This window comes from Bos grunniens, chromosome 12 (genome assembly GCF_055505025.1).
Source record: "Bos grunniens cultivar Pamir isolate PY7600 chromosome 12, Bosgru_T2T1.0, whole genome shotgun sequence".
NCBI classification, from domain to species: Eukaryota; Metazoa; Chordata; class Mammalia; order Artiodactyla; family Bovidae; genus Bos; species Bos grunniens.
In genome coordinates, this window is record NC_141176.1 from 30217220 (window position 1) to 30227864 (window position 10645).

Below are 10645 nucleotides of genomic sequence, written 5' to 3' on the forward strand. Positions count from 1 at the left end.
ACATACATCACAGCAGGATCCTCTATGACCCACCTCCCAGAATATTGGAAATAAAAGCAAAAATAAACAAATGGGACCTAATTAAACTTAAAAGCTTCTGCACATCAAAGGAGACTATTAGCAAGGTGAAAAGACAGCCTTCAGAATGGGAGAAAATAATAGCAAATGAAGCAACCGACAAACAACTAATCTCAAAAATATACAAGCAACTCCTCCAGCTCAACTCCAGAAAAATAAATGACCCAATCAAAAAATGGGCCAAAGATCTAAATAGACATTTCTTCAAAGAAGACATACAGATGGCTAACAAACACATGAAAAGATGCTCAACATCACTCATTATCAGAGAAATGCAAATCAAAACCACTATGAGATACCATTTCACACCAGTCAGAATGGCTGCGATCCAAAAGTCTACAAATAATAAATGCTGGAGAGGGTGTGGAGAAAAGGGAACCCTCTTACACTGTTGGTGGGAATGCAAACTAGTACGGCCACTATGGAGAACAGTGTGGAGATTCCTTAAAAAACTGGAAATAGAACTGCCTTATGATCCAGCAATCCCACTGCTGGGCATACACACTGAGGAAACCAGAAGGGAAAGAGACACGTGTACCCCAATGTTCATCGCAGCACTGTTTATAATAGCCAGGACATAGAAGCAACCTAGATGTCCATCAGCAGATGAATGGATAAGAAAGCTGTGGTACATATACACAATGGAGTATTACTCAGCCATTAAAAAGAATACATTTGAATCAGTTCTAATGAGGTGGATGAAACTGGAGCCTATTATACAGAGTGAAGTAAGCCAGAAGGACAAACACCAATACAGTATACTAACGCATATATATGGAATTTAGAAAGATGGTAACGATAACCCTGTATACGAGACAGCAAAAGAGACACTGATGTATAGAACAGGCTTATGGACTCTGTGGGAGAGGGAGAGGGTGGGAAGATTTGGGAGAATGGCATTGAAACATGTGAAATGTCATGTATGAAACGAGATGCCAGTCCAGGTTCAATGCACGATGCTGGATGCTTGGGACTGGTGCACTGGGACGACCCAGAGGGATGGTATGGGGAGGGAGGAGGGAGGAGGGTTCAGGATGGATTTTCTTTTAAAAATAAAAAAAAAAAAAAGAATTTGAGCAATACATAAAAATATAAAGGGAGTTCACCTGAAATTCTATCATCTTAATGCACTCACTATCACTGTTTTAATGCCTGACTTTTCATGCATCATATTGGATACATCTGTAAAGGCATGAACTGATTTTACACAAAGGGGGTCATAGTTTGCAAGTCAGGTTCTCTCCTGGAGCCCTTCTCCATACTCCTTCCTGCTCATGCTGTCCTCACCCTCCACCCATCCCTCCTCCCAGGTTAACAGTTGTGCCTGTTTCTTTCCAGACTTTCAGACCAGCAGACATAATCATATACAGATTGATATATATGTACATCAATTCGGTAACAAACTGGTTTGTAAAATATTTTTTAAATTTCCCCTATTCTTTATTTATTTTTAATTTTTTGGCTATATGACATGGCATGTGGAATCTAGTTCCCTGGCCAGGAATCAAACCCATGCCTCCTGCCTTGGAAGTGTGGAGTCTTAACCACTGGACTGCGAGGGAAATCCCAATGTATTGGGCTTTAGTCCTATTTTGTTTTACAAAAACAGGCTCATCCTACACAAAGTAACCTTCATGTATCTCTTCTATCTGTCACTTAATAGCATGATATGAAAATCCCTCGTCTGCTGCAGCTCCAATTCATTCTTTGTAATGACTGCGCAAGATTGTATAGTATGGTGAAGTCACTCAGTTGTGTCCCACTCTTTGCGACCCCATGGACTGTTGCCCACTAGGCTCCTCTGTCCATGGGATTTTCCAGGCAAGAATACTGGAGTGGGTTGCCATTTCCTTCTCCAGGGGATCTTCGTGACCCAGGGATCGAGCTAGGGTCTTCCACATTGCAGGCAGACTCTTTACCAGCTGAGCCACCAGGGAATCCCATTGTATGGTATAGATGTTCTGTAAAGCTGTGAGAGTGGGTGAGCTCAGCAAGGGACGGAGTGTCATTAGAAGAGCTGATGTCCGAAGGCTGAAACCCAGGCCTGTCCAATATCAAGAGGTTTGGGAGATGAGGAGCAGCTGGAGAAGGAGGCTGAGAAGAGTGTAAGATGAGCAGAGAACCAGGAGGCTGTGGATGGCGGAAGGAAAAAGGAGTTTCCAGGAGGAGGGAGGGACCACCTACAAGGCAAATGCCCCTGGCAGACCCAGGAGAGTGTGGACAGAGAATTCACTGCTGTGCTTAGTCACTTAGTCCTGTCTGATTCTTTTCAACCCTATGTACTATAGCCTGTCAGGCTCCTCTGTCCATGGGATTCTCCATGCAAGAATACTAGAGTGGGTTGCCATGCCCTCCTCCAAGAGATCTTCCCAACCCAGATATCAAAGCCAGGTCTCCTGCATTGGCAGACCCTAGAACTGATCTGCCCAACCTCTCATTGCCAACAGAGTACCACCAAATTACTTGGGAATATAGTTTTAAATTTTAATTCAGTGGTCATTTGCTCCTTCATAGCTTGGCAGTTACCTGTGGCTTTTTACATTTCACTAACACCGGGGTGAAATGATCTCTTCACATTTGGTGAGTTTCACCTCCACCTGAGGCTCCCCTAGTCTAATGAAAGGCTTAGCCCCTTCCTGTCATGCTCTGTCCCTCTGCTTGCAGACTCCTGTCTACTCTCTGATCCCGTCATACTAGAAATGACATTATCCTTTGATTCTCCTGCTTCACTTTACACTTGAAAGCATTTTATTCCAATTGCAGAATTAATGCTCTTTGTTGAGAGAATTTCAAGCATAGACAAGTAAGTGGGGAAAAACTGTGAGGTGGTGCTGCTCTCTAAAGAACCATCACTGAGCCTGAAGCTCTGAGTTTGACAGAGAAATCAGGAAGTTTTTTCTAAGCAACACCAGCCTAGGCCCCATCACTCTTGGCAGACGCAAGGAAGGATGTGAGGCGAGGAACATCCTGGATTATCTGTTGGACCCTAAATGCAATTTCAACATCCACATAAGAGAGAGGCAGAGGGAGGTTGAGGAGGCCATTGTGAGCATGCAGGCTGAGACTGGAGTGATGGGGCCACAGGTCAAGAGTGCCGACAGCCACCAGAAGCTGGAAGACGCAAGGCAGGACTCTCCCCGGAAGCCACCAGAGGGGGTGCAGCCATGTCAATAGCTTGATTGGAGGCAGAATCAACGAGACCTGGTGATGACCTTGAGGTGTCAGTGCCCTCCCCTCTACTTTGAGCAGCTGGGATCCTCCTCACTGCACTTCTGTGTCTAGGAGGACAAGGAGTGTAATTTTGTACATGAGTCTGAGGCTCTCCTGTGACATCCAATGGCCTGTGGTAGACAGATGAATATTTTGGTCTGAGATTGAGGAGGAGTTTATGAGCTAAAGATTAGAGAGACATGAATTGGCACTTGAAGCCCTGTGGCAGGATGTGGCCACTCAGAGTATGTAAACCAAGAGGGATACACCTTGGAGGATCGCAACATTCCCAGACAAGAGAGGGGAGAGCAGACAGTGAAAGAAACCAAGACAGCATGGCTAGATAGGGAGATGAGATTCAAGGGGAATGCGAAGGGGGAGATCCTGGTGAGGAGCACCCCCCCACACACACGCACACAAACATGCACCTTCCTCTGCCTCTCCTGTTTGCCTGGACACCACAGAGAAACTCGGTGTTGTAAATATTTTTGTATTATTTTTTTTTCATCTGCTATTTGTAATTTACAAAGGGATGAATGGGATGAAAGTATACATTTCATTCATTCTCCTGGGACTGCAATCCTAGGGAATTTACAGTTGAACAATCCCCACTGCTCTGGAGCCACCAGGGAACCACAATTACCCAGCTAGAGGGCTGCAGTGGGTTATTATTGCCATGAGAAAGGCCAGGATGGAGCTGACTACACAGTAATCACGCCACTAGCATCACAGCTAGAGTGGCTCTCCCTCCACCGACACAAAAAGCTGAGTTAGTAAACCCGCAGCATTTGCATGCAGAATTAGTATTAAAAGCACTGCCTCTGTTAGATACAAGATCCCTTTGAAAGAAAGGGATGCGAAGATTAGAAGCCAGTACCAAAGGCTCTAGTTCCCAGCCTCTGCTGCCTATGCGCCTGGGGGTCGCGTCTCTGCATTCTTCAGCCCTGCCCCCCTTTCTGGGCTGTTTCTCAGATCCTGCCTGGGGTCAGGGTTCCCCCTGGGTCTGCTCTCTTCAGAGCTCCCCACCACCGTTTCGTCTTTGTCTTTAGCCTTGTTCTCCCAAAGGTGTCAGTCCTCCCTTTCCCTTGTACCCTCCTGGGCATTTCACGGGGCGTTTAAACAACTGAGCGTTTTAGGGAGGGGTTTGGCAGGAGTTAGGGCGAAGGGCTGGGGAGAGGCAAGGTCATGAAGGCCCTTTCATTCTCCCTGAATTCCCAGCCTCTATTTAAATTGAGTTCCATCCATAAGATCGCGGTATCTTGAAGACCTGGGCAGCCTTCGCCCTAGGTACCCCAGCTCCAGGAGAGACCCCGCCCCCGAACCTCGCCGGGCCAGGTGGCAGGGTCCGCAGGCTTACTTGGCCGTCTCTTGTTGCCATATTGAGAAGGGCACGCATCTTCCGGCCCAGGCTCTGCCATTCTTGCTCCAAGAGGCCGTCGTCGCGGGGCGCTTTCCACCAGCTCGACTGGGTGCTGCGGTGGAGGCTGTTTTGTGACGCGTCGCCATGGAGACGCAGGAGGGTCCCGACAGCTCATCTCCGGTGCACCGAGGTGCTGAGCGCTTCACCAGGCCGGCTGAGGACACGCTGTGCGATGGTAAAAGGATGTGTTTCTAGTGCCATGGATACCCTACTTTTGTGTATTTGTGTAATTCATGCAATAAGCTTTCCTGAGCACTGTCATACATTTGGGAAGAGGAGCAAAAGGGGATTAGACTGAAGAAAGTAATATTGTCCGGCTTTAACTGCAGATGTTCATCTTTGCGCAGTTTTCAGCTTAAGCGAATGAAGGCTAAATTGTCAGGGATCTTGCAGGATCTGAGCAAGAGGAAGTAGGAATCAAGCAAGAAGACAAAATCACAAGTCATGTGTGTCAGTGGAACTAGAGCCAGAGTCTCTGAGATAGGTCCATGCTATCAAACGGGCGACCCCAGCACAGGAATTAGGGGACAGTGGGAAGGTGGAAAGTGTGCTTGGAAAGAGGACTGAGCAGCGATGTGCGGGACCCCATTCTCCTCTCCAGGCCATGTTCCTGGCACCAAAAACTGTGTTTTGTACTTGTTGATTTAACTGTTCTTCTGTCCCCACAGATTGGACTGTGTCTCTCTCCCCCAGGTATGTTAGCATTTTCACAGAATGTAGAGGGTTTTATATTATTGGCAGCTACCTGGTAATCTGGTACATACTAGCAGTTTAGTAATATTGAATGTCTCCAAGTTAGGATACAGCTATTACCTACTTCCTTAGCTGATAAAGAATCTGCCTGAAATGAGGGAGATCTGTGTTCTATCCCTGGGTTGGGAAGATCTCCTGGAGAAGGGAAAGACTACCCACTCCAGTATTCTGGCCTGGAGAACTCCGTGGACTGTATAGTCCATGGGGTGGAAAGGAGTCGGACATGACTGAGCAACTTTCTCTATCATTACCCACTTAGGGCTTCCCAGGTGGCGCTAGTGGTAAAGAACCTGACTGCCAATACAGGAGATGCCAAAGACTACCCACTCCAATATTGTCGCCTGGAGGAGTCCATGGATGGAGGAGCCTGGAAGGCTACAATCCAGGGGTCGCAAAGAGTCAGATGTGACTGAAGTGACTTAGCATGGGTTACCCACTTCGGTGCAAAGAGAAAACAGTAAATATGCATTGGATACTGCCAGCTCCACGTTTAAAAAGCAATTTACGACAATCCCTTATTCTTTCAAAGAGTTATTCTAACACAGACCTTAGATAAACATGTTTACATGCAAGTACTAAAAAGTCCTTCATTTTTAGCCTAAAAATGAAGTGCTAAATAAGAATTTTCTGAGAGTAGAGTCCCATCCATGTAATGGAATGAATATAACACATTTAGACTCTGAAATTTGTTGCAATGAATGGTGGGACACACAGACTTCTATGGTATTAGAAGGAATGCATCTAAATTAAGATTTAGTAGTGAAGTCTAAATTAAGCAAGTAACACCCAATAACAGATTACTGTCTGGAAATAGTAGAGCTCATTAGCATAGTATAATTTAAAAGAGGTATATTTTAAAAATAGAGGAGTGAGTATATAGAATTTTAAAAGTGAATTTTTATTAATATCTTATATTTGACTTCTCCAGGCAGGCTGTGAAATGGGCAAGGGGTGGGGTGGGTTGGGTACACACTGAACTGAGAGCCAGAAGATCTGTCAGTTTTTACCTGGGGGCCTTGGGCACAAAGCAGATACAGTTCCAAGTCTCAGCTTTCTTATCTGTAAAGTGAATATACGACTACCCACCTCACTGGGCTGTAGAAACGAATAATTCTAACAATACTTGATAAATCATAAAGCCATACACACCTATGGTATTGCTCTTTTGTCTTATTGCTCTTCTGATCTTCATTCCTTTTTGTAGTCTTTCATTTCTGCTTCAAAATGGATGGTTCTTACAGGTCCATTTCATCGTGAGCAGTACAGTGCTCTTCTTGCCTTTGAATTTGGGTTCCTTGAGGCAACTAGAGATTTCCCTGGTGGCTCAGACAGTAAAGCATCTGCCAACAATGCGGGAGACCCTGGTTCAAACCCTGGGTCGGGAAGATCTCCTGGAGAAGGAAATGGTAACCCATTCCAGTATTCTTGCCTGGAAAATCCCATGGACGGAGAAGCCAGGTAGGCTACAGTCCATAGGGTCACAAAGAGTCGGACGCGACTGAGCGACTTCACTTTCACTTTCACTTGAGACAACTCCATTCAAGGATTAAGTAGAAATGTTTCCCTTTCTTCTTTCCCATAACAGATACTAAGCACCAAAAGTGAGCCGTATGATGTATGTTAGAGGCATTAAGGGTTATTACTTGAGCTTTGGGGTAGGGGGGGTGGGGGGGAGGCAATGAAAGCAACCTAAAAGGATTGACTGAGCTGAGCTCCCTTGGAGAGTAAGATCAAACAAGTCCATCCTAAAGGAAATCAACCCTGAATATTCACTGGAAGGACTGATGCTGAGGCTGAAGCTCCAATACTTTGGCCACCTGATGCAAAGAGCTGACTCACTGGAAAAGACCCTGGTGCTAGGAAAGATTGAAGGCAGGAGGAGAAGGGGCGACAGAGGATGAGATGGTTGGATGGCACCACTGATTCAATGGACATGAGTCTGAGCAAACTCCAGGAGACAGGGAAGCCTGGTGTGCTGCGGTCCATGGTGTTGCAAAGAGTCAGACACAATTGAGCGACTGAACAAGCTTCCAAGGGCACTCAGAAGGCAACCAGGTGAACAGGGAGTGGCGCCCAAAGGCTGAGTGAGGCCCCAGAAGCAGGGACCGGCCTGTGTCCTTCAAAACCCCTGAGAACCTGGTGTTGCCATTCTATGAAAGAGGAGGGAGAGAGCCTAGCAGAAGGCCCAGCAGCCACTCTGGGAAACTTGGGCTCCACCTGAATGTGAGGAGAATGAAGTGGATTAGGCAACAGTGTGAAGGATCAGTTTAAGTAAATCCTCTTTTCCAGGAGTGAGAGAGGCAAGGTTCCATATCCCCTGCCAAAGTGAGTCAATCACACAGAAACTAAGACACTGAGTCTTCCAATACGCCTTTGAAAGAGTTTTGAATTGATCAAAACCAAATGGGGGCTTCCCAAGTGGCTCTAGTGGTAAAGAACCCACCTATCAATGTGGGAGACATGAGAGGCAGGTTCATTCCCTGGGTCAGGAAGATCCCCTGGAGAAGGAAATGGCAACCCACTCCAGTACTCTTCCCTAGAGAATCCCACGGACGGAGGATTCTCCCTGGCTGCAGTCCATGGGGTCACAAAGAGTCAGACACGACTGAAGGGACTTGGCACACACACAAAACCAGTTGAGAGTAGCTGCATTGAATGGGTTAAATGTTAATTGGTTATTCCCAATTTAAATGATTACAATCAATTTCTGTCTGCCATGCACAGGGCCAGAAGAAACATGAGATGAAGAAGTAAGGACAGGGGTGGGTGGTGGAGGGAGGAGACAGCAAGGAAAGAACACTTGAATTTTGCCCATGTAAGAGAAGAGAGTCTAGTGGGGGAAGAGGGAATGGGTCAGGTAGAGGGTTATTACCTGAAAGGAGAGAAGAGTAACCAAGTTCATAGGCCAAGGCTAAGGAGCCACGAGAGAGAACTTGACCCTCCAGGGAGGGTGGATGGGGCCCCAGCCTGGAGGAAGTAGATGTGCCAGGAAGTGATCCCCAAACTGAGCATGTCTGCCACAACCTGGGCATCTGGTGAAGACACAGGTTCTGAGTCAGTAAGTCAGGGCAGAGGGTGGGGAGAGGGTAAGATTCTGCTTTTCTAACAAGACCCGCAGGTGATTCACGACATTTGAGATGGATAGATCTAGAACCGTGTCCCGGGACCAGCAGCCTTGGCATCACCTGGGAGCTTGTTAGAAACACAGATGCTCAGGCTCCATCCAGACCTCCTGGATCAGGATCTGCAGCCTCACCCTCAAGAGATTCCAGGGCACATTCCAGCCTGAGGAGCTCTGCTTCGGTTGACACGAGATGCAAGCTTGGAGAGGGAGTGGGAAAGAGTTGGTGGGAGACTCGGCTGGTGGCTGCTTCCAAAAGCCCAGAAAAGGTCACAGATATTCTTCAGCGATGCCAAGTGCTTTGGGTACCAATATGATGAGTGGGGTTTTTCTGACTTGCTTGTTGTATTTGGGCAAAAGACTTCCAGTTACTATGTGGTATGCAGTGCTTTTATTTTTATTCAAGTCTCTTCATGTAAAAAAAAAAAAAAAATACTGCCATTTCTCTTTTAGCTGATTGATTGCCTTGTAAAACATTTCCTCAGTTTCTGTGATGGACTCTGTGTTATTAAGGGTTCTCTAGAGAAACAGAACCAATAGTGTGTGTGTATACAGAGAGAGAGACTTAGTTTAAGGAATTGGCTCCCACACTTGTGGGGCCTGGCAATTCCTAAATCTGCAAAGTAGGCCAGCAAGCCAGAGGCCCAGGATGGCCTGGGGCAGAATGAGGTCCAGGTCTTCCTGAGGTCACCTGGTTCCTATCTGCCACCAACAGGGGTTGTGGTTAAGCAATCCAAGAATGACTGCTATCCTTCCATTGAAAAATCCAGAAAAGAAAATCCCATACTAGTCTCTATTAGGACAGTCCAGTTTAACAGGGTAAATTCTAAGCTCTGCTTCTAACTTGCCACTCACCAAACTCACATTTTATTCAAATAAAGCCGTAACAGCAAGTTCAGACCTTTGATTCTATCAAAACCTTGTCAATAGTACATACATGTCACCTCTCTCCTGGGCCATCTCTCTTGTCTTCTGATTCTTGAGTTTTTGTCTTCTCTGAACTCTTAAGAGTAATTATTCATGCCTTACACTGTTGGTTCTCTCAAGTTTATTCAAGCCATGAGTATCAAGTGTGAACATTCATTTAAAATCTGTTGGGCCAGCATTTATCCTTCCAAATGAATGTTCTCTTCTTCAAAGTAATCATTTATTATACTGACACTGCTATTGCTTAAAGCATCTTTGAAATGCGTTAGAAACTCTGTTCAGAAATTGATGCACATTCTTTTGAATTTCTTAAATATGGGTATAACTTTGCTCTTTGAAGATAGAGTACTTGAAACAGAAGACGTTTGAGCTGATAATTAAGGTAAGCAATCGAGTTAGGCAGTGTTATCCTTTGGCCAAAATTCAAACTCTAACCATGAGGTAATAAGATAAAAATTCCCTCCTGTAGATAATGTCCGGATTTGCATTCTTTTGGAACAAATTAATAGCTTAAAGTGACTCTTTCACTGAGAGCTTCTGTAATCTGTCACTTGGATAAATCAATCATTACATGTTTATTTTAAAACTAAATTTTACACTTACCGTCATTAATTTTATCACCAAAACTGGATCATAAGCATTTTAGATGCTTTCAATTTTGAATGTGTCCCTGAGCACTGATACTATTGTTCTTACTAGCTGAGCACCTGTCTGTTACAAGACTGGACACTCCTTAAAAGCAAGGGCTATGTTTTAGGCACCATTACTCACCAGCCCTCGGCTTCCCTGGTGGCTCAGATGGTAAAGAATCCACCTATAATGTGGGAGACCTGGGTTCAATTCCTAGGACAGGAAGATCCCCTCGAGGAGGGCATGGCAACCCCCTCCAGTATTCTTGCCCAGAGAATTCCATGGACAGAGGAGCCTGGCAGGCTAAGTCCATGGGGTTTCAAAGAGTCAGACACAACTGACCAGCTAAGCACACATACGTATTTCCTTAAAGGCCGTGGATAGACTTTGCTAAGTGAATATCGAATGAGTGAATGCACTTGGTTCCGAGTCAACTGATAACAAATTTTAATGATAAAAGAAAACTTTTAGATCTTTAGTCCATTCCTGGAGTGATGACTGATGGC

At 45.6% G+C, this 10645-nt stretch overlaps 1 protein-coding gene across 3 annotated transcripts in view; it reads right to left on the bottom strand.

Annotated features, from left to right (window-relative positions):
- TEX26 (testis expressed 26) overlaps positions 1-6610 on the bottom strand; it is a 33080-nt gene extending 26470 nt beyond the window's left edge. For 2 of the 3 annotated variants that reach the window (XM_086329525.1, XM_086329527.1), the window contains exon 1: positions 4646-6610. In XM_086329525.1, coding sequence (XP_086185651.1) covers positions 4646-4823 — 178 coding nt within the window. In that variant the 5' untranslated portion in view covers positions 4824-6610. The remainder of the gene's footprint in view (positions 1-4645) is intronic. The other variant, XM_086329526.1, reaches the window with a different exon arrangement.
- Positions 6611-10645: the final 4035 nt, after the last annotated feature.